Raw genomic sequence first — 27,401 nt, forward strand, 5'->3', positions numbered from 1 at the left:
AAGCCAAAAGAGTCATGTAAATATATGCTAAACAAAACTGATATGCTATTTTTAAAATACTAAACAATTTCTTTCTCAAAAAGTAGGCTTATCAACAATATAATAAACATTCATGGCCAAGGTCTTCCTCCCGAACAGTTAAAAACAAAACATACGAAAAAATAGCAGTTTGAATGAATATTAGGAAGACTGCTTAATTCTTTACCCCCATTTTGTTTTGTAAAGAGCACATACCTCCATTGCATGTCATACTACTGCTTGGTAAAAGATCTTCATTATTTGATTCACAAGGTTTTTGTTCCATATTAAATATTGCTACCTCTTCTTAGAGATCTTGAAATACGAATGCTTCCCTGTTTGGTTCCTTTAGTTCTTATCTATAAAAGACAGGGATCCAATATTTATAACAAGATATTATGTGAAAAAATTCACTGAAGAGAAACTGACTGCTCATGTTTGAAATTTAGTAATAATTTTTCACCAGGAAAATATTTAAACAAACATTTATTATATAAAGTTAGTAAGTGAAAAGAAAATTATTGTAAGAATTGTTGATTTTGATGGCCAACTGGCTTATTAAAAACAACCTGAAAATAAAAGCCTAATACTTTAATTTTTGTCATAATTAACAGTTTAATTGGGAATAGAGTTTTTTCTCTCCTTAAGTCTCTCTCAAAGTTACATTGTCAAATGATGGAAGAAAATATCTCTTTAGTAAAAAAAAATCACAAATTAGTAAAAAAAGTAAATCACAAATCAGAAAATTAGAAACCATTAACAGGAACTGAAAAACTTCTTCCATATCAAATTGTGCTCATAATTTTAGATTAGCCCAAGAGGGAACATGTGGGTTTGGAAAGCAATGGTGGTGGTCTGATTCTAATCACCCTCTTATCTTCTGAAATCAACCATAAAATCAACAAAGGGAACAAATGAATAAAACCACATGGACTCACCACCTTCCACCTTTGGCATCTCTAGAAGACAGAGAATACCACAACCTTTAAATTATCTGTAAGCAGAGCGAACATTTTTTTTTTGAAAATTTCTCCCTCAGACTGCCTACTAGCACTGTAAGTCTGAAGACATACCGAATGGAAGAGGAGAGGCTTAAAAGGAGCAGAGGGGAGCAGGGAGCTGAGGAAGCATAGACAAACTCACCCCACAAAGGGAACAATGAAAGCTGAGATGCTAAGCACAAGCTGCAACTTGATAGCCCACAGCCCTGGCTAAGTCTTAAGGACTCGAAAGTGTGCAGAGACCAGAAGTAGTAGCCTCAGAGAAGCAGTGTTTCTGGGGGAGAATCAGGTATGAAGAGAAGTAGTGGTCTCCACTGGAGACATGGTAGAAAAGGAAAACAGTAAGTGGGGAAAACTCAGGAAGCAGCAGAAACACAAAGAAGATATGCCAATTCTCCTCTACCCCTTCCACTCCAACACTGCCACCATCCGTGAAAGAAACTGCCCAGAAGAGGGCGCTCTCAAACTCAGAATCCTCTTCACTAAAAGAACAGAGACAAAAGCAGACCACATCCACATAAAACTGCTACACAACGTAAAAAAAATGTGAATAAAAGAATTTTAAAAAGAAAAAGTAAAGAAGAAACACAAAATAAACCACCAAATAACACATACAGTAATTACACCACAGGATAATAATGTAATAATAATAGGGCAGAATTTAAACCAAATATAACAGTCATGTCAATAAATGTGAAGGGACTTAACCTGCCAATTCAAAGAAAATGATTTTCAAATTGGCTTTCGTAAAAATTTAATTCTATACAGTACACAAGAAGAAATTTAAAAGGCACTAATACAAATAAAGTGACAGGGAAAGATTTACCAGGCAAATGAAAACAATAAGAAAGCATGGATTAAAATCCTGGTACCAAACCAAGAATTCTTCAAGCCAAAGGGTATTGCATAAGACAAAGGGCACTTACAGTTAGAAGCCACATTCTGCCACACAAATATTACTTCCAATTCTCTGTATGATGTAACACCACCACTTAGATAAAACATAATATTGTGTGATAATAACAGAAATTAAAGAATTTCTGAAAAATAATGCCAATGAAAACACAACATATCAGAAGCTGAGATACATTAAAGCAGTGGAAAGAAACAAGTTCCTAGCCTTAAACTTCCATTTCAATAAAAATGAAACAATGAGAATAAGTGATTTAAATTTCTAACACAAAAAGGTAGATAAAAAGTAAAACAAAAGAAAACACCTGGTAGGAAATAATAAAGATAAGGCAGAAATTAGTGAAGTATAAAACAGAAAAACAGATCAAATTAATGAATCAAAATCCTGATTTTTAAAAAAACTGCGTGTGTGTGTGTGTGTATGCATGAACCATCAAGGTGACAGATAGAGGAACATCATATATAACACTGCTTATCATTTTTACATTAATTCATGATCATAAGCATAGTGTTAAAAGTTATTTTTAAAAAACTGGTAAGTTGAAGAGAATTTCATTGAACAGAATTGGTTTTTATTTCATTCACAGTTTCTCCCTTTTGATTACTGAGGTGCCATCTGTCAAAACTACAATCAGATAAAAGTCTACCTTAGTAAGTTTTGTGCTGTCAATTTTAGAAAATAAGTACCTTCGATTCCCAGTCAGGGCACATGCCTGGGTTGCAGGCCATGACTCCCAGCAACTGCACATTGATGTTTCTCTCTCTCTCTCTCTCTCTCTCTCTCCCCCACCTCTCTTCACTCTCTAAAAATAAATAAGTAAAATCTTAAGAAAAAAAAAAAAAGAAAAGCTTGAGGGTCCTTGTGTTTAAAAAAAAAAAGAAAGAAAATAAGTACCGGTAGTAGGTATGGAGACATTCCATAAAGAATTATAATAAATGAAATGTTAGTCAAGATTACTATGCAATTTAAATGTTCTAAATAGAAGAGATTGTTCTTTTGGGGGAAAACCCTAATTTAAACAAGTTTTATGATGAATGCATGCTGTATAATTTAACTTCTACACTATCATGATGTATCTGGGGATTCTTCAGGATGATGAAAGACACTAAGACAATTCAAATTACTGAGTAATGTTACTGTCACAAATTACATGAAGCATTGAGCAGGACAGGCAGAATCATACAGCCCAGTGTTGGGCAACCATACACTAATCCACTCTGGTTAATACCAAAGTTTTTGGTATCAGGCATGAAACAGAACCTATGAGCAATGTAAGCAGAACTTGAACTATAAGTTGGAAAAGAGAAAAGAAGAAGTTTGACTTTAGAATATCCTTATACAGAAACCATATTTTTTTACTTTGGCATCACCCTGGCTGGTGTAGCTCAGTGGACTGAACGCCGGCCTGTGAATCAAATGGTCACTGGTTAGATTCCCAGCCAGGGCACATGTGTGGGTTGCAGGCCAGGTCCCCAGTGGGGGGCACATGAGAGGCAACCACACATTGATGTTTCTCTCTCTCTCCTTTCCTTCCCCTCTTTCTAAAAATAAATAAATAAAATATTTTTTAAAAAGAAAGAAACCACTTTTTTTTTTTACTTTGGCATAAAATGATGAATGCAATAAACTCATTAACTCAGTATCCACTGATAGGTAGTAGGCTACTGAAGAGTAGCAGGCCTTGAGAGGGAAATTTTTTCTTAGAAATTTAATAGTTTAAAGAAGACAGTTACTTCAACAAGAGTTTTAAAACAACCATTTATTTGTAAAGAAGATGCTTAGTATTTCTACTTGCCGATGCGGCTCCTTATTTTATAAACTTTACAATATTGAAATCTGCCTTTTAAAAAGTACTTGAATTCAGATTTTCACTATTTTAGGTTGACCATATCTTCAACTTGGTCAAATCATTCATTGTTCCTCTACTTTCATGATGCTTTAAGAATTGGAACATTATTCCTATTTTCAGACTTAAAGCTTATTAAATAATTAAGGACTTTTGGTAACAGGAGATCTTGCCTCAATAAATCATGAATGTTAAAATGCTACACTTTGTTGATATGGGAATCATAATGAGAATTTACATGTGATTTAAATCTCTAAGTAAAGTATAAAGGTGAAATCTTGGCCTTTTCTGGTATGCCCAAGATTTATTATGAACAATTTTGGCTGATTTAAAATTATGAACAGGTTCACATTGAAAGAAGCCTTACATTTTGGACAATAGGTGGGTAAAGATTCTCCCCTGATTATTTGATTGGAATGTTGCAGAAAAGGTCTTAGAAACCACAGACCACAAAAAGAGGACTTTTGAAGGAAAATGGTGTAGAGGCTTTAGTTTCTGTTATACAGGTGAGCTAAAAAGCTTTCAAGTATCTCCTGGGTTCTTATTCCTTTTCCTCGGTTTCCAAAAGACAAGGTGGCTATGCAGATATACTGTACCTTCCCAATGTGCACCCTGGTTTCTTTTCTTGTGGCTATGTAAGGTGGACCTCTCCTAGGACTTTGTGACAGAATGTGACTGCCCCCGTAGTAAGCTGATTTAGAACCTGTGCTCTATTTTGGTTGTTACAGATTACTTATAACATATGTTATAGTAATCAACTAATGACTCAAGCCCCTAGGATGCCAAACACTTCTATCTTCCACAGAAACCTGACACTGGAGATTTTATAGAATGGATCCACTCTCACAGAACCAGTCCATAGGTGTACTTTCCTTAGGAAATTCTAAGGTTCCCCAAGATGATTCCAAAACAATGTGTCTGGGCTAGTGCAGTCTCAGAAACACAAGAACAGTTAATGAACAGCACTTCACTGCTTGAGTTCCTCTTAACTGCTTAACTTCACATCGCTTTAAGGGTCTGTTTTCTCAATCACATTCTTTCTAGATGTTATCATTGACTTCTAGGATTCAAATCCTAGCTCTGTAATTCACTAGCTATGTGACCTTGAAAACAATATCTAACCTCTATTAAGACTCTAAGATGGAGATACAGAGTGTGTAACTCAAAAGAATGAGTTAACTCAGATAACTTAGGAGCAGCCTTAACATATGATCCTTGCTTCAATCTATAATACTACAGTAAAAAATGAATAACAATACTCTTTATAATTTAAGCATGTATAACTCACTTCCATAATAAATGGCTATCTATTTATTTAGAAAGATGTAAGTTTATAGAGGTCCACTAATAGGAAAGAAAGTGGATTTAGACTGCACTGAGTAAACACAGGGACTATTATAATGTAATATAGAATTGAGCTATTTAAGACCATACTTTTCTCCAGTACAAAACAGCATCTTGTAGGGAGGCAGAATGGAAGAAGCACAGAACTTCAAATCCGGAAACCTTAATTCTGACATTGGTTCCTGGTGAGAGTATGGGCAAATCTCTTCACATCGCTGAGTCTCAGTTTCCACCCACCATTACTAAGTGAGATTACGCTTCTGTTTCCCAAACTGTTTTGAAATAGTGGAAGCCTTTCTTTAAGCCTCAGAGCCACAACTACACACCCTCCTCTCTGCCACACAGATCCTGTTATGGAATACAGAAGGCTCCACTCAGCAGAGTGTGAAAACCACAGAGAAAGCCCTAATAGCTTTATCTTAGATATTCCAGCCCAGGCATTCATCAAGTTCAAGGTTGCAGTTTCTAAAACAGATTAGATATAGATATAATAAGTTAGTATATCAGTTGCATATGTTCAGAATTCTTAAATATAAATATAAAATGAGATACCTTAGTATCTGGATATTCTTATTTTCACTTCTATTAACACCTGAAAAAAACAAAATATTTTAAAATCTTCTTATTAATATATAATACTTCATTATCTGAAATTTATTATTTTCAAAAATTTCAATTCACAAGTTCATCTTCATCACTTACGATCTTGATAACACCTAAAGCACATATATACAATAACAACAAAAACCTTTAAATTTTTTTCCTTTGGATTTATCTTGTACATGAAAGCTTATTTTTATGGGATTATCTAGGCTATATTTTTTACAACAGAACATGTTCAATTATACGGTTCCTGTTGGTCCAATGTTAATTTTGTTAGTACAGATCTCACTGGCATTATCAAGATAATACAGCAAGTAAACTGTAGGCACATGCCCCCCTCCCTCAGTGCACATTCCCAGATCTGACCTTCTCCGGGTACAGTCCAAACTGACTTAAACAGACCACCTGAACGTCTCCTGACCATTTACACGGCTTCACATTGCTTGGAGATGCTTTGACCAGGTAATAGCTCTTGTTAGAAAAGTTCCTAGGTAGAGGGACTTCTGTGAATGGGTTAGGAATAGGTCTATACATTTTAAGCAGCAGAACCGAGATGATAAACAACTAGGATTGTTGGAATATCTCAGGGGAATCTAAGTGAGCAGCTGCCACACTGGAAAAATGAGGGACAATGTGCAGAGTTAGGACAAATGATTATAAGTAAAGGGAGGTAGAGACTAGTTCAGGATAAAGATGGACTTTCTAAAAACTAACACACTTGAATATACTCATGGTGGACTTCCTTGTGAAGTGTTCGAGCTGAGGGTGGATGAGCATTTGTTGGGATGACAACTGTCACTGGCTGTCCTCTCTTGTGCAGAATGTTGGACTAGAAGATCTCTAAATCTGCTTTAACTTGGACATTCTGTAATTTACTGAGAAAAGCATTTAGCAAAAAGATAACCAGAAAATATGATGACTTCTCACAGGTGATTTCAGTGAACAGAAAAGCCAGGTAGGGATAATCCCATCAAGTTTTGTGCTATTTTCTTAAATATAAATTGGCTCTAGAAAAATTTTAATGAATGTATGGTCCTCTGCACATATGTTCACAGTCAACTTAAATCCAGCAGATACCAAACCAGGTCTTCACATTCTCACCTAAACTGCTTTCTAGGGTGCTCTCAGATGACACCATTGACCCAACTTCCCCAGCCAGTCATTGCGGTGTCTTCATTTATTGATCATCTACCCAAACCCCACATCCAATTAGAAGCCACGTTCTGCTGATCTACCTCTGTAATAGCTTTTAACTCAGCAAAGAAGACTTCATTGTGATCCTAAATCATAAAGAATAATCCTTGAATATGTAATTTAGTTAATTTTGGCCCTATTGTATTCTTTTATGCTTTAACCAACTTTTTTTTTTTAAGATTTTATTTATTTATTTTTAGAGAGGGAAGGGAGGGAGAAAGAGAGAGAGAGAAACATCAATGTGCTGTTGCCAGGGGCTGTGGCCTGCAACCCAGGCATGTGCCCTGACTGGGAATCGAACCTACGACCCTTTGGTTCACAGCCCGCGCTCAATCCACTGAGCTGTGCCAGCCAGGGCTCATGCTTTAACCAACTCTTGCCAGGCCTACTACAAAATACCTCAAAATGATCTTTCTCACAATCTTTAAGCGTTTCCTTCAAAATCAGAGCCATGCTGTCCTATCCAGCTTAAAGATAAGGTCTGAACTAAAACTAGCACTCAGAACCCTTTATGATCAGGCCTAACCAACTTCCCAGCTTCACCTGCACTCCCGACACATTCTGTGCCCCAGTCAAGGTCGACTTGCTGTGTACTGAGCCTGTCCTGCTCCTTTAGGATTCTGCTTTTATTTACACCCCCCCTTTTTTTTTTGCTCCTCATTTCCTTCCTAGCAAAAACCTCTACAGTTCAGTTCTTAGGAATGTGGAAAAAGAGGTTCAATACTATATCGTAGGTGGCAATGTACACTGATCCAGTCTTTAAAATCAACATTCTAATAATAGGAGAATGAAAACTGCCCAATGCCTCTGAAAAAAATAACTTAATATAGTAATTTACATTTGGAAGACATGCTCCCCTCACTCTTCCCACATCAAAAGTAGTAAACTTCAATTAAATCTTTCATTATATAAGCCATTTGGCACAGGGCCTGGCACAGAGTAAGCACTCAATAATTATTCATTACTGTTGTTGGCATTTTGATGGTTTATAATGCTTTACTGCTACAATGAATACTTCTGTGAATACTAGAGATAGAGCTGTGTAAGATGAAGACCAATCAAGTTCCTACCCTCATGAATCTTACAGTCTAATGAGGAAAGAGATGTAAAAGAACAAATCAAAATATAATTTTGGAGAATGGTTAAGTGCAATGATAAGAATAACACAGGATAACAGTATGCAGAGAGATGAAGTTGAAGCTACTTAGTTATCAGGGTAGGTCAAGGAAGGACTTTATGAAGAAGTGACATTTGAACAGAATGACCAAACTGAATCAGCCCCACAATGGACTGGGAAAGATCCTAAGAGGAAATAGCATTGCAAAGGCCCTGAAATGAAAAGGGCTCAGTGCTCACTAACTAATGAGGAAGGAGGCCAGTGAGGCTGCATGCAGTCAAGGTAGGATAAGAGGCTTGCTCATGGATGGCCAACTGTATGCCACACCCAAAGCAATGCTGTGCGTATTTCACTTCCTCCCCCAAATCATTCTGGGAAGTTGGTGGTGAGATTGGTAAGAAGTAGGGCTTGTGGGGCATTAAAAAACCCATACTAAGGACTTCAGGGATTAGGATTTTAATCAGAGGCATACAATCCTCCAGCAGCAGGGTGGACAATAAACTGAGTGCAGGAGACCAGTTATGAGGCCATTGGCATGGCCCAGCAGAGTTAAAACCTAATTCTAAAGTAAGTCAGTGATCAGAAGTGTACTGGAGCTGGGGTTGGAGGTGGGGATCGATTGTGAACGGGTATGAGGGACTTTTCTGGATGATGGAAATGTTCTAAAACTGCATTGTTGTGATGATTGTATGACTGTAAATTTACTAAAAATTATTGAATTTTATACTTAAAATTGGTGAATTTTATGGTATGTAAATTATACCTCAAAAAAGCAGGTCAAAAAGGAAGTGAACTAGCTACTATTTGTGTTTTGTGGGGCCAGAGTGGAGCTGCACATTAGCTGCCTGGGTCCCAGGCACCAATCAATTAAATTTAAACTGTTTTTTATTGTGCACCCTGAAAGCTCCAAAGCGTCTTCATTTCAAGATGACTAGAGCTTGCTTTTAGCCAGATTTTAACAACCCCTAAATGGGAAGCACTTCAGCTTTGTCTTCTCCAGACCCAAACTCAATTCTGAGGTATCTGCAACTCTTGATATGACAGCTTCCAACAACATCTTAGTTAAGGACCAAGCCTAAGTCACTTTTTACCTTTATTCTCTGAACCAGAGCAAATATAGTGATATATTAATAGAAATACATTTAAATGTTTAAAAATTTACTTTAAGCACTAGACTACCTCTTTTCTAAGCACTTAATTTATTTTCTCTTCTTACCAACCTTGTTCAAGTTTTTTTCCTTAGGATTTACAGGGTTAGGAAAATATTCAGTGCTCTCCACTACTGAACCTGCCACTGTCCCAGCAGGAGAGCTTTAAAATATTCATCAATACAGGATTGCTTCTATAGATTTATTAGCATGACCATGTGTACTTGGTGGCTTAAAACAATAGCCATCTATTTTCTCACAGTTCTGAAGGCCAGAAGTCCAAAGTCAGTCTCACAGGGCTGAAATCAAGGTGTTGGCGGGGCTACAATCCCTCCAGAGGCTCCAGGAAATGCACTTCTTGCTTCTTCCAGCTTCTGTTGGCGTTACTTGACTTGTGGCTTCATCTCTCCAATCTCTTCCTCTGTGGTCACATTGTATTTTCCTCTTCTATCAAATCTCCCTCTGCCCTTTCTTATAAGAAAACTTGTGTTTGCATTTTAAGCCCACCCAGATAATCCAGGATAATCTCCCCCACTTCAATAGCTTTGACTTAATCATATACGCAAAGACCTCTTTTTCCTTGTAACATTTACAGGTTCCAGGATTTAGGACCTGATGTTTTTGGCTCTTATTCAGCCTACTATACCATATAGCTTGGGGCCATCTCGTCTGGGAACAGTTCACAAGAGGCCCTATTTAATAAATCGCGGAGTTTTAAAGTGAGCGACCCTAACATACTGGACGACATCGAGTCTTCTTTGTGAAACAGTAACGGCTTTGTGCATACAAAGCCAATAAATAGTCAATTTCTGCCCTCATTTTATTTTGGAAGTATAATAATATCACCACGACATTAAAATCATTCCATCTACAACACAGATAATAGTATAAGATTCAAAACAGTAAGTGTGATACACAGATGTCAGGACCAGACCCTCACCTCACCACTCTCCACCCCCACACCATGCCTTTACACAGGCAGAAAAGAGTCTTGCCTATCTGGTCTCTGGGACACGTGGAAGGTGCTGGCCCTTTCCTGACTCAGCTGCTGAGACAGAAAGCAAGAAGTTGTTGCCACTGAGAAAAACCCTCCTCTCTTCAAAGTCAAGTGAGAAATAGCTCACCTCACTCCTCTTCCACTTTTCCCTGACCCAAGGTACACCAACAAAACCTGGAACAGCCTGAGGGAGGACTTTGGAACACAGTTCTGTTGAAAGGGATGGACTCATTTGAGACCTCATTTCTGACTGATGCTGATAATAGGGCAGAGCCAGACTCTTAATGCCACCTACGGGGAGCGCTCCAGCTGAAAGCGCCCTTGCACATTTAATACAATCTCATTTTGGACAAGAGGTTGGCGACTGTCCAAGGCTAGACATTCCTCTAGATCTCCACGTCTTCCCCACACCTTACCCCTGTCCGCCGGAAGCGGGGTAGGAACAGGAGTTGGCAGCAACGTTGGGAGGGATCCGCGGTTACTACCCCCCAATCGAATGTTTTTGCACAGGGCCCTGTGGTCCCAGTTACAGCCAGTGTCCCTGGAAGTCTTGCGATCCCCGAAAACCACAGCAGTTCATTCCAATAAGGAAACAAACGCAAAGGTCTGGGAGGTTCCAGAGACGAAGATACGCTCCAAGTCTTTCGGAGGATCAGTCCCTCACCCCGTCCCCGCGGCCGAGCCCTGCCTCTGTACCTGCAACCAACACCTCATCCTAAAAGGCCAGCCGCATCCCCACGGGCCGCCGGCGGGCGCAGCTGCCGCACCTGCGTCGACCTGGCTGCGGCAGCGGCGGGGGGCGGCTCCTCCTCCTTGGCAGCCGTGGCGTGGGACGCTGCCCCGCCCACCCCCGCGCTAGCCCGTCGCGGGGCTCTGGCCGCAGCGACGTACGAGCCCGCCGCGCGAGCGACCGTTGAACCCTAGGCAGAGACGTCTCAGGGCGGGGCGTCGCCCTGCCGGAGCCGCTTCCGCCGAGATTGGCCCTCCGGACGCCGTCGCCGAGGCAACCGAGAGTCGTTCCTGCCCACTTCCCCCGGAGCCCTAAGGGGGCTGCTTGCTCCGAGCCCGGTGTCAAATCCTGGCAGCCCTACCCCTGAACCGGCGATGGAAGAGCCTACGCTTGTCCTCTGTGCCACTCAGGGCCTCTCACTTTTGCTACAGCCTGCTAACCCCCGGCCCTACTCTTGCTCTCTATCCGAACGCCCCAGGCCACTCTCGAGGTTGTTACCGGAAGGACGGTCCCAAATTCCTACCGACCTGCAAGGATCCTGTCTCTCTGTTCCCCAAGAGTCAAGTCCAACCTTGGCGTTGCCCGTCAGCACTTCACCTTGCCTCACTTGCGGATACTTCCCCACTCCCATCTCTTAAATTCCCCTTTGACCGTTTCAAGTTAACCAAAATCACATTCTACAGCTGTTCCTTTGATTAGGCTGACCCTCTGGAATGTTTTACAAGGTTCAAATGGGCTCTTGTCAAGATAGCCGACCCTCTGGCCTCCAGAGAGTTGTTTGCTCTGCTGTGCTTCAGTTGCTCTCTGTGCTCGTCTCTGATACAGAATTTATCAGACCATGTGATTGCACACTCAGACCTCTCGGTGCTGCTCGAATTAGTGCTCAAATGGAAGGAATCCGGAAAGGCCTGGGTGCGATAGATGCAACCTGTGGCATTAATACTATTAGTAGGCTCACTATATCGACAGCTACAGCGAATAACTTTTCATGTATTGAATTGATTAGAAATACGAATAAATCCTACATTCTTAATGTAGTTATGAATTTTAATAAAAGCATTAAATGCCACTAAAGATTGCTTTTTATCATTCCTATAATTTAAATTATTCTGTTGATATTTACTGACTTGGAGAGATCTAAGATTGCTGATGGATTTAAGCATTTTAACAGGGAATGAAACCATAAGTATTAAATGGAAAGCTGAATGGTTTAAGTTTTGTGGTTAGAAAACAATCTCTATTTTGTTTTAATCTCTTATTCTGTCGAAGCATTAATGTGGTTTTATGGCAAGGTAATATTTTAATTTCCAAATATGTGATTGTCATTGGTATCTCATGTTTGTATTTGTACCCTGGACCCTAGGAACTAAGAAAGTTCCTTTTACTTTTCTTTTTGAAGTCTTTAGTTAAAATATTGTGTTACTTACAATAGGGTAATACTATATGAACCCACATATATGTATGCAAGTTATATAGCCTAATTTTATTGTAACATTCTTTGCATTTTGAGTGTCTTGCCATTATACTCCATGGTATGTTTTTAATGTTGAATTAAAAAGAGCTTCTTAGCTTTTAAAATAAAAAATTTAGAGATAAAGGATGGGGTCTAGAGTTCTTTTACCATTGATTTAATCATTTCACAAATATTCATAGAACATCTGCCACATGCCACCCACAGGTGTTGAAAATATAGAAGTGAACCAAATAAAGTCCCTACCCTTGTGGAGTTGACATTCTTGTGGAGGAAGATGAGCAGTGCACAAAGAGATGAGTTCGAATACGTCAGATGGGGTTGAGTGTTACAGAGACAGTGTAAGGAGCTTGGGGAGTGTGGGGTTCTGTTTCCCAGTGTGGTCTGAGATGGCCTCATTGATAAAGTGATGTTGACAGAAACCTACAGGACTGGAGGGAAGGAGCTGTGAGGATATTTGGGGTAGATTTTCCTAAGTGTGGGGGAACCTCTTGACCAGTGAGACCAGAGAGGAGTGGACCAACAGGAGGAGGCTGAGGGCCCAAGTCACCAAGAGCTTTTCAATAAGAGTCCATGCCTGGATCCAGGGTGGTTATTTGTCTTCATTGCATTCCTACCCTGGACCAGGCCCTTGCGCTGGGCATTGGGGGTGATACAAAAAAGCTCATTTCTATACTCAAGGAACCAGTGTCCTTCTTAGTGTTGTCAGTCCAAGTGGCTGGCCTGTATGGGGGTGGACTTAAGAACAATCAGTTGATTCATGGATGGTTCAGGAATACAGAACCCAGATCAGATCTGGTAGGAGCTTTGACACTATCTATACAATCTTGAGTGTTAGCATTTTCATCTGTAAAATGGTAGATGTATGAATTATCTCAAGGGTTTTTTTCTAATTAAAAAAACTGATTCTATAAAATCAAAGAATAGAACTTAATCTTAGTACAAAACATTTATTAAATCTGCATTAGAAAATCTCTTCAGACATCATATACAAGGTGTATATCTAGGGTTACTTACCATTTAATTCATGATTTGCTTAGTTTAAAAAGTTTTTTACCTGATGTAATCAGTTTTATGAGTGATAGTTAGAAAAAACATTATAATATATATATAGTAGATAATGTAAAAGGTTTTTGACCATTGTGTTTTCTTTATGATTTTGACCTTAAAGATCTTCAAAATTAAGCCAGAGTTACAGGGTATCCTGGATTTTGGTATAGATATTTTTCCTTTCTGATTATGAGGATTAAAAATTTTTATTTTAAATCTTATTTGACCACCATATTTTCTCAGTTTCTGGTACAAGAGACACATAAAAGTGACTCAATATATATTGTAGAGGAAGTAAATGACAAATCATCTCCAATAATTTTTGCAAGTGGATAGGGTAGGAAATAGTTCATGTTCAGACATTCTTCTCTCTACTAAGGACACAAGAAAATAAATAGATTTAATAAGAGAGTTAGAATTCACTTAACAAATATTCACTTAACACCAGTTATATACCAGCAACATCAGTGAACAAAACAAAACACACCCTGCCCTCATAGAACTTGCATTCTATTTGTGGGAGACAGATCATAGATAATCACTGATGCTTAGTTAACACATTAGAAGGTGGAAAGAGCTGTGGAGACAAATAAAGTGGAGAAGTGCAGGGAGTGTCGGATAGACGGAAATTTAAATAGAGCAGGGAAGGGCCTGCCTGCTTTCCAGAAGCAGTTGTGATTAGATTTCTAGGAACATTTACTGATACGGTAGGCTAAGAAAATGAGCAACTTCTAAGTTGAGGTTACTCTTGAAACTAGATTTACAAGAATTTCATATACCATCCTAAGTGCAGGAATGTTTCTTTTCTTTAGAGTTGATTGAGATTTTAAAAATCAACTATTGATATACATTGTACTGCACTTATAATAAAATTCATGAGTTGAGGTTTTAAACATATAAGTTTTTAAGTTTGTTTGTTTTGAGGATAAACACTTTACAGAGAATGCAAAGGCAATAGAAATGGGAGAAAAAACCAAAAACCTGGGGTGGGGTGGGGGGTGGAGGGAGGCCTGATCCATGGAGATGGAAGACGGTCTGACTGGGTGCTGGGCATGCAGTACAATGTACAGACCGAGCATCACAGAAAGGTGCACTGGAGACCTTTACGATGCTACTGACCGACGTCACCCCTAAAGCCAAATAGCTAACAAAATAAAGGCAAATTGCCCTTTCTCGTCTACTCTTTTTCTGCTATTGAGGCCAATCAGGATTGTCACTAGTGTCTTTGAAGCCAATTCTGTTCCTTCCAAAAGAAAGAAAAACTTATGCCTGTTATGATAGTCATCTATTGTTTAAGGTTAATGCTATGGCTTCTGATGGGCTATATTCTTCTTAAGATCTTTTACTTCTCATCTAGGAAATAAACAAAATGAGTTTACAGATATATTTCCACCAGCTTTTAAGTAACTTAATTCCTGCAACAGTTGTAACTATTGCAAAGTATCTAATATTTAGTCTGTGCTATCAGGTACTAGTATTTGGTTCTTTGTGCATCTGCCAGTTTTGTGACATCTGCCCTCAACCACACTCGTCATGGCGAAGTGATGAATAATAAGCCAATTAATTATAATGTCATATTTTAAATGTTTCTTTACCTCTTAAAAACACTTTAAATCTTTTTTATTGTGGTAAAATACACATTTCGTAAAATTTACCATTTTGACATTTTTTAAGTGTATAGTTCAGTGGCATTAAGTGGATTTACATTTTTTTACAACCATCACCACCATCCATCTCCAGAACTTGTTCGTTTTTCCAGACTGAGACTCTATACTCATTAAACACTAAGACCGCATTCCCCTTGCTCCAGCCCTTCACAAACACCATTCTACTTTCTGTTTCTGTGAATGTGGTTACTCTAGGTACCCCATATAAGTGGAATCATTTGTCCTTCCGGGACTGGCTTATTTCGCTTAGCATAATGCCCTCCAGGTTCATCCATGTTGAAGCATGTGTCAGAATTGCCTTCCTTTTTAAGGCTAAATAATGTTCTGTTGTATGTATAGACCACATTTTGTTTATCCATTCATCCATCAATGGAGTCCTTGATTTTTTAAACTAACTTTATTGAGATACAATTTCCATTCAATAAACTACCATTTGATGAGTTTTGACACATATAACACCTGTGAAACTGCCACCCCAAGACACAGAACACTTTGATCATTCCTGAAAGATTTAAATTGTCTGTGGTTTGATAGTTTTGGGACAACCCTTACGGTAGTTGGTGAAGCAGGTGCTGTACATTACATACCCAACACCCATTTTCCTGCCTGGCTTCCTCACAGAATCCCAGTTTTGTCTGAGGATTCAACACCACATTCCATAGAATCATGACATTGCAACAGGGGACGTTTTAGCTGTGGAACCTGATTATTTTAAACTAATCTGTGTGCTTTCATCCCTCTTCCAAGAGACTGTTTTCAGGGAGGCTTCTTGGCATTTAGAGGTGAGGGAAGGACTTCTGGGAAAGTTTTTCTCAGTCTTAAGAAAGAGACACATAAAGAGATTATTCTTTCTGCATCTGAAAGGTTGCCTGGAGAGACTGTGCAAACTTTAAAGTTCTTTCGATTTTTAACCCTGGCCAAGTAAGTTGCTTGGTTAGAACATCATCCCAAGAGCCAAGGTTGCAGTCAGGGCACATGTAAGAATCAACCAATGAGCCCTGGCTGGTGTGGCTCAGTGGATTGAGTGCTGGACTGCAAACCAAACAACCACGGTTTGATTCCCAGTCAGGGCACATGTCTGGGTTGCTGGCCAGGTCCCCAGTAGGGGGCATGTGAGAAGCAACCACACACTGATGTTTCTCTCCCTGTCTTTCTCTCTCCCTTCCCCTCTCTAAAAATAAATAAATAAAATCTTACAAAAAAAAGAATCAACCAATGAATGCATCAGTAAGTGGAATAACAAATCGATGTTTCTTTCTCTTTCTCTAAAAGTCAATTAAAAATTTAAAACTAAAATACAGTTAATTTTTGTTTATTTAGGATGGTTCTGAGACTGTCTACTATTTTAAATAAGGTTCCAAACCTGTAATTTAATAATTTATTGTCATTACTTTAATAATTATTTAGTTAAAACATCCACTAGATGTCACTCTGACTTTATTTTCAGATGTAATCTAATGACATTTTCAATCTTTGAAATATTAAATTCAGAGGCATTTAAAAAATCCTGTAACTTAAAAGTGCTATTTAAAGCATTAGTAAAGATAAAGAGAAAATTGTTACACCTTAGTATGAAAAAATTAAAATCAGGAAGTGAGAATTTTGGAAAGAACAAATTAACTTTTTCTTAGGTGATGCTAACAAATAGAGCAGTGCGTAATTTCTAAGAAGTCAAAGAAGTGATTGGGCAAATAACATTTAAAAGAGTAGTGCAGGCACGCCAGATGGATGAGAGTGTCAACACGATGGAAATACCTTTCTGCCCTGGAGTCGCACTCACAGTAACAGAGCAACCAAACTCCATCACCACCAGTGGGGATTTTCTTCATACAGAGAAAGTAAAGTTGTGAGCTGTGTTTGATCCATTTGTCATGAAGGAAAGAACTAGATTAAGAGAGCAGTAATTCTTCTAAGTTAGAGGCAAAAGGAAGGAGGAAACCTGTAGAAAGAAAGATTCAAAAGTGTCAGGGAGACAGCACTAAGCTTCCCCAAACTTTCTCTTGAACCGTGAAGGGTTTCATTGTGTATTACTCAGAACTCTTTCAGTTGCAAGTAGCAAAAATCCAACTCCAACTGTTTAAGGAAAAAATAAACAGGTATTTGCAGGCTCACAAAACTGATACGAGAGAGGGAGCCTCAGGTATGCTGTATCTGGTTAGGCAGCGATTCTCCAAGTGTGGTCTGGGGATCTGGGGGAGTCCCTGAGACCCTTTTGGGTCTTCAAAGTCAAAACCATTTTTATCATAGTAAGACCTAGTTTGCTCTTTTTACTTGTTCTCTCACAAGTGTATCGTGGAGTTTTCTGTATGATACGTGATATCAAACAGACAGAATGGGGAAGTAGAGGTTAGGGCCCAATGTCTTCTGCTCAACTGGTCATTAGAGAGATTTGCAAAAATGTAAAACAATGCCTTGCTTCTCAGTAATTTTTCCGTTTGAGAAAATATAATTACTTTTCTTGAAAATATGTTAGTGATTTTAACATACTATAATGAATTTGTTATTTTCAAATGAATTAAAAATACCTTAAATGTTCTTTTCAGCTTTAATTTTTGAATACAGTAAATACTGATAGATACAACACAAATAACACTTCTTTGGAGCCCTCAATAATTTTTAAGAGTGTAAAGGAGTCCTGAAGGCAAAAATTTTGAGAATTGCTGTGTAAGTAAGGTACAATGGGCCTGGGGCTTACATGGTATTACCAGAACACTGTCTCCATATCTCAGATCGATTTATTAGGGGTTGGCTTCTTCCTTTTGGGGCTTGTGATGGCAACAATGACCACAGGAACTCTGGAATAGTACTGGCCAGCTTAGCAGTAGGAGAGAATGCCCCTTTTTTGTTAGCTCCAGGAAAATTTCTAGTTCTTACATTGGCCAAGCTTAAATCACACGCCCATTCATAACCTAATCATTTGACACTGGTTCACACCTCCACCCCTGGAGCCAGAGGCAGGGTTAGCCCACAAGCACCACAGGATAGGCTAAGGTGTGGTGCCCCAGAGAGATATGGAGCAGGCAGGAAAAAAAAAAAAGAAAAAGAAAAAGTCCTCCACCAGAAAGCCTGAATCCCCTGGCAAGGATTTAGAAAGACGACTGCACTGTTCTCTCATTTACAGTCCTGTTTGTCCCACTGTCAGCACCTTGAGACCACAGGGTTGTTTTCTCTCTCTGAGGAGGAGGCAGGGTCCGATTTCATTCTCTAATTAGAATTTGGACCCAAATTACATGCCCTAACTGAAAGTTCCCTTTATGAACTACAGATGCTGGCCTCATAGAAAGTTGTCTTTGTGCTATATAATATGCAGAAAACCTGTCTTAAGCGAGATTCCTTTCCTAAGTGTATAAGATTTTAATTTTATGCTCATTACTCTGCATGTAGAATGACTAGTCAGATCATTTAACATTTTCTGGCTTTTGCGTCATTACCTCTAAAAACAAATGCAGGGGAAGGACGGGTTTGGGGCAGTTTATCCCTTACAGCTTTACCATGCTGTAAATCCGAGCAATGGGAGATGGGAAAAAGTTGTTCTAACTTTGATCTGTCAGTTGTCACTCTGAAAGTCCACTATATTTCTTTTTAGATTACATATCGACTTTCATTAAATATTTATGTCAAATATTTCTGGTGATAATATAGAGGTTTCATCAGTCTATAAGCGCTGAGTTCTTTTCTTCACTGCTTAACTTTTTAAATTTCCTTTGCCTTTTTTCAGCTTCATTACTTTTAATAATAAATATTGATTCTGGAAAATCCCATTATTTTACAAAGTGAACCAGGAGTAAGATCACAAGTGCCACAAAAATAACTTCCAGAAAATATTTTTTATTTACTTATGGATTTATTTAAAAATATAATGTACCTTCATTTGGTACACTTTATGTTTCCCCTGAGATACTGCTGTTGGTGGCGGCTAAAACAGCACTGGGTGTTGGACTGGCAGGTCAGGCCGGGCCTTGGTTTAGCAACATTGGCACCTGAGTTCTGGCTAGGAAAGAATTCAGAGATAAGACTCAAATATAAGAAAAAGTTTATTTAGAAAGTCACAGAGGTAGAAACAGTGAGCAGTAGAAGAAATAGTCTCAGGAAACAAGTGACGGAGACAAAAGGAGGGGCCCTGGAGCCTAGGGGAGAGAAGGTAAAGGTAATGTGCCTTTGGCAAGAGAAGGGAGCCAGAAAAGGTGCTGGCCTGCTCGTGGAGGGGAGAGCAAGGCAGGGTCCTTCATCTTAAGGGCTTTTAAGGATGGAAATTTCAGGGGAGGCTCCAGGTGAGAATCTCAACAGAGTATTCATCAGATTTCCAGGTGTGTTCATTCAGGGTTGTAGTCTCCACTGACTGGTTGGCACCAGGGTAGGGGGTCATTGGTCAAGCAACAGGTCCTGAGTTCAGCTATGGTGTGCTTTGCCAGGATCTGCTGCTTTTCTGCGCCTACAGCTGAAACACAACTGGGGCCTAGATGCTTTCCCTAGGTGTTGATGCTAAGGGAGTGTCAGCAAGAGCCCACGTGGGAGCTGCGTAAGGCCACTCTCTTTGGCCACTTGTTCCTCCTCCAAGGGGTATAATGCATGACTAGTGACATGCCAGGGAGGAAACGTCAGGGGAAGGCCGTTTCATACCACATGACCAGCGATATGAAAGGCCAAGGGATCTAAACTGTATGACCAGCAATATGCTGTGGGAGAAAAGGCTACCCTGGGGGTGAGGTCCTTGTTTTCTCAGTTTCGCCTGTTGCTAGGCACCTGGGGCTTTCCACTCAGGTGACCTTCTGTACCTGGCCAGTCATCCTTGCTGTGCCCATGTCTAACTGCCTACCACACTATCATTACATCAAAATGGGATTTTACATGTATTTTGTCTTTGAGCCCCTCAGGTGAAGTTACTACTGAAAATCAAATAACACTTGTCTAGACTTATTGCATATTATGTCTGCTTTTCTAGTATATTAATTTTTCATTAATTATAAGTAGAAAAACCAAAATTAAATTGGTATCAAACCCCATGGTAATTTTTAACCTGCTCCCAACATAATTTACATTATCTCATGCTTTTGAACAGAAAAATTTTAACAAACATATTCTTTGGAAATAATTCTAATTTGTTCCACTAACTTAAAACTGAGGCTTCTGGGTAAAAGATGTAGTTATCTTGTATTGTTCAAACTTTTAATAAAAAGTAGTAATGTTAAATTTTATAGAACATTATTACAAAATTCTAATAAGCTGAAATCGAATAATATTCGGCCTTGAGTGCCTATTACTTGCCAGGCATTAAGTATTTTTTTCATTTAAAGAATGGATAACAGTCTTGGAGTAGGTAATTAAAATAGCGAAGAAAAGCTGCCTCCTGTTTGTATTGAGTCAAACAAGCAGAAATTTGATTGGAGAATCTCATTTCAAGATGAGAGGCTGCTCGTATATTATACTTGGTATTTTCTTCTAATGAAAAATATAAAGCTCTTGACACTTACTTAAACTGCTTAGGTCACTGCTTCTCACACCAGGCTGCATGGCAGAATTGTCCAGAGTTTGAAAAATGCCAAGGCCTCTGTCTCACCCCCAGGGATTCTGTTTTAATTGGTACAAGGTGGAGCTATTCTATCAACTACTTTCTACTCCCTGGTAATTAGCCATCTGTATGGTATTTTATCAACTGTGAGCCAGTGTTGATTGGTCAGGTCTTTGTGCTGAACTGAATTCTGCATGGCAGTGCTTACTGTGCAGAAAGGTTGCAGTGCCTCTTTTTGCCTCCGTTTTCCCCTCACTTCCTTACTCCCTCTCAGAGCAGGCAAGTGGCTGCCGCTGCAGCAGCAGCAGCAGCAGCCCTGGCTGATCACCACTGAAAATACCAAAGAAAGAACTGGGCTGCCTCCTGGGTATTTTGTCCACTGAGGATTAATTTACCAGGCATTTCTCACTGTTCTCTACATCCTGCAAAACTTTTTTGGTTTTGTTTTGCAAGAAATAAACTATGAACTTACTGCTGAAAAACAAGAAAAAAATTTTAGCACAGCTTCTCTGTCTCATTGGGACAAGTTTGAAAATTCTGAAGCGAGCTGAAGCATAGTAAGTGCTTTCTTTCTTTTAAAGCTACTTCTGGGGTGAAGGGAGGCTATTGTAATGGTAAATTTCACTCGGAGGAAAAGAAAGGGTTGATAATCAATCAAACACGAGGTATTCATTTGAGGTTTTGTAATTTTCTTACCATATTGTAAAACTATCTTAGTTTTCTCTGTAGAACATACAGAGGATGTTTTATTGTGTATATGCGTGAAATAGCAATCTCGAGAGTAACGCTAAAAGAAGTTTTCTCTGATGGAGTGAAGAGATATATACCCTTTGGCGGCGGCTTCAGCGAGAACCCGGAGCTCCAGGCGGAGACTTTACAGAATTGCCGGAGTGAAAAATCTTCCTGGGTCAGCATCTTGGAGTCAAACTGGGAAGAACATTTTACGTCTGAAAGCCTTCGTTTCTCAAAACCGCTCTTTGGGTCGGAGTATCCTGAAGGATGGGATAATAGAAGCACCGCTTTCTTGAATCTGCTTCAGGCATTTCCAGTTTAACTTGGAGGATCATGTGCTTGGCATGATGAGAACCACAGAGAACTTCGAGGAGACTGGTGGCGCAGGAAACCCCAACGGGGCTCCCACGGGAAGGTACATTTATCTGGAAGCGCTCTTGCAAGGAGGGGCTCCCTGGGGCTTTACTTTGAAAGGTGGCCTGGAGCACGGAGAACCATTAATCATCTCTAAGGTATATATTTTTTGTTTTTGTTTTTGTTTTTTACCAATGTTGTCTTTATTCACATTGCTTTTTCAACTTCTACTGAATCTGTCAAAATGCAAAGAAAAAAAATGCTGAAGATTGCCTGACTAATGCTTAATTTGCTATTTCATACCTTGCTGATTTTATCTGGGAAATAGTTTGTCTAGCTTGGTATTTGAAAGAAAATGTGTCTAGCTCATTTATTCTGTGAAATCCCAGAGGAAAATGTGCTCGCTTGATGAATAATCTCTTTTTGTGAATGAAATAGTATAAAACCAGCTACTATATGATCTTTTCTGTTATAAATCAGATTAAAGATAAACATAGTTAAGGTGCTAGCATAGTGAATGTTTTTGGATGTGTGCCTCTATTTAACATATGGCTAGAAAAATATTTGATCCTTCTCCCTTTAGTTGAAAAATGTCTAGCCTTCAAAAATATTTTAGAATTTGTTTGTTATCCTGGATAATTGAGTATACAAATGTTAGGCTTAGTATTTCTGCTTTTTTATTAAACTACAGCAATTAAGAAAGATCACACAGATTTCTTTTAAAATATCAGAATATCAACAGTCTGAAACAGAAGAGTATAAGTGCTTTTCATACATATGCAATATTCAAGAAATATTGGTAGTTGAGGGAAAAATATTTTTAGTTTGAAGGTGAAAAGGGGATAAATGTGCATTTTGTCTGAGCTCTGTTACCTATTTAAGCTTAGTTTTCATATTCTCCAAAATGTGTTTTTGGGGAGAAACTGAAATGATTCTTACTGGAGATGAGCAAGTGGAAATTGATTTCTACAGGCTAGCCAAGAGTGTATGGGATACCACTGTAAACTGTGTGACCTTTCTTTATTTTTCCTAAGAAAACAAAAGATATGTGTGTATGTGTATCACAAAGCCTTCCAGCTCTAAGTAACTGAAAAGCTAACGTAAGTGGCCTAAATAAATTGGGGTTTAATTTTCTCATAGCACAAGAAGTCTGGAGGTAGGCTGTCCAGGCAAGGAGCAGCAGTTCAATAATGTCAACAAAGACTTCACTTATCTCTCCACTCTGCCATTCTTATAATGTTGGCTTTTGTCTTCTTGGTTGCATGATGGATGCCACACCTCCAACATTGCATCTTCATTCAGGGCAGGGGTTTGGCTCTTTGTGTGGCGAGGGACACCCTTCATATCAGACTTTTGCTTACATATCATCAACCAGAACTGTGCCTCATACCTATCCTCAGAGCACTTACTGGTCAAGGGGAATGAGATGCCCATGACTAGTTCACACCAGTCAGGATTTCTCTCCTGGATTTTGCAGCAGGAACTTACCCTTCCTGATGTCCAGGAATACCTGCCCACTTTCTGGACAAAATGGGGTTCTGTTTTCAAGCAGAAGGAATGAACGGATGCTGGGTAGACTGCAGAGAATGTCTGCCACAAACATGAATGTCACCTCTGCATTTAAAAACTCTGGTTGTACCCTCAATTTGCCTGGCCTTTAATGATAAGATTTTAGGTTTCTGTATTCTAGAACATGGTTTGCTATCAGACAGCCCTAATTCTCCATTTTATCTGAAGAATGGGGGTATACTATTATCTCCCTTGCCAGGGTGCGTGAGGATTAAATGAGACCATGCATTTAGAGTGTTAGCATAGCGCCTGGTACACAGAAGGAAAGGAAAGGAACTCAAAGCCTTAGTGAAGATTGTGATTGTTGCTTTTCATTATTCCAGGAGATATTTCTATTAGTATACATATTTGGCTGCTGTGGAGAGTTCCAAAATCACAGTAGCTTAAGCAGTATAAGCACTTATATCTTTCTCACATAACAATTTGAACATAAACCCAACTGCAAGATGGCCACATGGTGTCAGGGATCCAAGTCCCTTCCACTCCCCAGGTGATGTCCCATCTTCATGGTCCAAGGTGACTTGCCACAACACCTGCTTTTCAGTAAGAAGTGGAAAAGGGGGAAAGAAGGCAATCTCCTTCCTTTCAAGGATATAATCTGCTCTGTCCAATATGGTAGCCACCAGCTACATGTGGCTATTTCCATTTCAAATGAAAGTAACTGGCCCTGGCTGGAGTAGCTCAGTGGATTGAGCACGGGCTGGGAACCAAAGTGTCCCAGGTTCGATTCCCAGCCAGGTTACATGCCTGGGTTGCAGGCCATAACCCCCAGCAACCGCACATTGATGTTTCTCTCTCTCTCTCTCTATCTCCCTCCCTTCCCTCTCTAAAAATAAATAAATAAAATCTTAAAAAAAAAGAAAGTAACTGAAGTGAAATACAATTTAAATTTCTGTTCATAATGTGCAGTAGTCTGATTTGAAGTGCCCATTGTATCCAAGCTCCTGAATATCTCCTCATCCTGTCTGTCTGGCAAATTCATATTCATCCAAGCTCCATTTCTTCCTTTCCCTGAAGTTTTCCTGATTTCATCAAGCTGAGATAGGTAGTCTCTCTTCTATGCTCCTATAACAGTTTTGCAGTAAATGCAGTTTTACACTGTTTTGTGTGTGTGTATAGATATGTAGATATAGATATGGATGTAAATATAGATATTGATATATTTGTGTTGCTTATCTTCTCAAAAGTCTGTGAACCTCTTTAGGGCAGGGACTTTTTTTTCTCATCTCTACCACATCTAACTCAGAGCCCGGACACACAAATGTTTGCTGAGTAAATAAGAGGGCTATGTGTTATTCAGGTTGCATTTCCAGGATCTAGCAGAGTGCCTGCCACAGAGGAGGTGCTCACTAATTTTTATGTGCAAAGACAGAAAGAGCTGTGGGCAGTGTAAGCAGGGAGGCAGGGCCTGTGAGACGAGATGCCAGCTGGATCTCCAGTGACAGAAAGTGTGTTCGTTTCCTATGGCTGCTATAACAATTGCCACAAAGTTAGTGGCTTAAAACAGTACAAATTTATTATTGTGGAGTTCCATAAGGCTACTGTGGGTCTCAGTGGGCTAAAATCAAGGTGGCAGCAAGGCTGTATGCCTTTGTGGAGGCCGCGGGGGATGGTTCACTTCTTTGCCCTTTCCAGCTTCCAGGCACTGTTCACGTTCTCCAGCTCCTGGTCCCCTGTGTCCCTCTGTAAAGGCAGCAATAGCAAGTTGAATCCCTCTCACATTGCATCATTCCAATCTCTAACTTCTGCATCCCTCTCTGATTTTAAGGACCCTTGAGATTGGGCCCACCGGGATAATCTCTCTATTTTAAGATCAGTTGGGTGAAAACCTCAATTCCATCCACAACCTTAATTCCCCTTTGCCATATAACCTAATATATTCACAGATACTAGGGCTTAGAACATGGATGTCTTTGGGAAGAGACAGCATTATTTTGCCAACCAACAGGGTGTTTGAACACTGATGAAAGTCCATATAGTTAAGACAGTATCAGGATGAGTCTAAAGTGAAATGTAGGGCTAATCATGCACATCCCAGATCTTCTTTCTAGGACAATGAAAAACTGCACATTACCTCATATACTGCTAACCAAATGTATGCTATTCCCCCACTCTAGGGTGACCCCCATTGTAAGGAGAGGGAAGGGACAGTACACATTGAGTCATGCATATGAGAGGCATGTATACGTATACAAAGCAGTTATAAGTTGCCAAATATGGATGACAATGTAATGAATGAAGTATCATTTTTCTGTAGGTTCAAATGAGGCAGAAGAATGAATGGGGAAAAGGGACTACAAAAGGGTGGCAATGAAAGAAATCATTTTCAAATCACTTTCTTTGGGATTTCATGTCCTTGAAAAGGAAAGGTGGGGTTGAGGAAAGAGCCTGTGTAATCTGCAAACTTCAAAAAGAAAGGGTAACTTTAAAAAAAATAGTGATTGTATGTAGAAAAGCTCAAGTAATTTAATAGTTCAGGAAGTTGGCAGCATAATTTCACCATGACTCGCTCTGCATTGTGGCTAAGAAAAGAAGTTCCACCTGCAGTGGGGACGCACCTGCCCCAGGGTTCATAACTCAAGTAGCGAGTATGACAATAAACAACAACTACTATGGCTGGCACTTACTGAGAACTTACTATGTGCCAAGCTCTATTCTGAGAGATCCACATGTGTTAGCACTTTAATTTCCACAACTCCATAAGGAAGGTAATATTAGTATGCCAATTTTGTACGTAAGACATAGAATTTGAGTAGTGTTCTGAAGCTCGCACAAGCAGTAAGTGATAGAGTTGAAATTTGAATCCAGGCATTCTGGTTCCCCAGCGTCCATGTACTTGACACAGTGTGCCATTCAGCCGCCGTTCCCTACCAAGTATTTGCCTCTGACCAGATTCTAGAGCTATTATCTGGGTAAAATATGGGATTCATCTTTTGTTATATATGTTATAAAATTTATTAGAGGAAAACAATGAAAAAAACCTTATCCCTACAAGGTCCCCTAAAATAGGTATGTATTATGCTGCTCAAGAACCCCTTTAAGTTGCTCAAGACCCATAACAATGAAGGGCCACTCAACAGTTTTTTGTTAAGTATCTTCATGTTGGATGTCACCTGGACAGGCATCTTTTTGCACTTCAAAGGATTAAAACTTCCACATGTACTTCATTTGCTTCCATGACCTAAGATTCCTTAAGAAGAAGACCAAAATTTGTATCCTAGCCAAAAAGAAATCTGAGTGGCCAACTCAGCCTTTGTCAAGAAGGAAGCTTCTTTTAGTCACATGGGGGAAATCCCAAGCAAACCCACTCAGGTTCAGATGATGCTCCCCGGTCTTGGATGCACTGGCCTGTCTGGAGGATTGGTGACTGGAACCCGTATGCCTGGAGGAAGTCAGACTGTCCTATAACCACAGAGTAGCTGTCACTGGCAGAGAGGGCCTTGAAACAGTCACAGATCCCCTGGAAGGGCTTTTGAACAAATAAAGTGGTTCTGAATGGCCCTGCAGTTGAAATGATTGCATTTGTAAAAATAATTGGATACATTAGAGGACTGGGTTAGAAGACAAGGTATCTCAGAAGTACCTGTAACAACATGAGTCTTGGAGCTCCACACCTGGACCCTGGGTCCTACGGTCTTGGTCCCTGCTGTAATGTAGGAAAAATGACATTTTCTCTTGCATGTGTTTAAAACAAATTTTCTAGGCTTCAGATTTTGGGGTAAGCCTTTGCTCCCATCTTACATTATTGACACTTAAGCACTTATTCCTGATTGCTGTCCCCTGGGAAGTATCTTTTCTCTGGCTGGACTCTCTTCTGTGCCATCTCATCTATAATAAATCCTGTTGGTTCCACCTTCTGCATTGTTACCCAGCCTTCAAGGAAATGTCTTCTCCATTGATAACACCATCACCCTCTTTCCATCAGTCCAAATCACAGCCATCTTTAGACCTTGTCTACCAAGGCTTGGCACCCTGACCTGTTCCCATCTCCAGCTTTCTGAGCTTTACCTATAGGGCATGTCTGGCATGTCTGCCGTGTGAAGTTGGAGGCACCCTCAAACATATGCTCCCTGGTTTCCTGTTGATTGGCACTACTCAGATTTTAATTACTCAGGATTCTTTCATTGGGTTTTCTAGC

At 39.5% G+C, this 27,401-nt stretch overlaps 2 protein-coding genes across 2 annotated transcripts in view; one reads left to right on the forward strand and one right to left on the reverse strand.

Annotated features, from left to right (window-relative positions):
* The window catches only part of CCDC158 (coiled-coil domain containing 158), a 62,761-nt gene extending 51,814 nt beyond the window's left edge, over positions 1-10,947 (reverse strand). Inside the window, exons 1-3 of the mRNA XM_045857951.1 lie at positions 10,598-10,947; positions 5,675-5,714; positions 235-377 (exon numbers count right to left, since the gene is read on the reverse strand). Coding sequence (XP_045713907.1) covers positions 235-304 — 70 coding nt within the window. The 5' untranslated portion in view covers positions 305-377; positions 5,675-5,714; positions 10,598-10,947. The remainder of the gene's footprint in view (positions 1-234; positions 378-5,674; positions 5,715-10,597) is intronic.
* Positions 10,948-21,189: 10,242 nt separating this feature from the next.
* SHROOM3 (shroom family member 3) overlaps positions 21,190-27,401 on the forward strand; it is a 276,985-nt gene continuing 270,773 nt past the window's right edge. The window contains exon 1 of the mRNA XM_045857751.1: positions 21,190-21,852. Within this exon, the coding sequence (XP_045713707.1) occupies positions 21,685-21,852 (168 nt within the window). The 5' untranslated portion in view covers positions 21,190-21,684. The remainder of the gene's footprint in view (positions 21,853-27,401) is intronic.

This window comes from Phyllostomus hastatus, unplaced genomic scaffold (genome assembly GCF_019186645.2).
Source record: "Phyllostomus hastatus isolate PE091 unplaced genomic scaffold, TTU_PhHast_1.1 phas_scaffold_1674, whole genome shotgun sequence".
Classification (NCBI taxonomy): domain Eukaryota; kingdom Metazoa; phylum Chordata; class Mammalia; order Chiroptera; family Phyllostomidae; genus Phyllostomus; species Phyllostomus hastatus.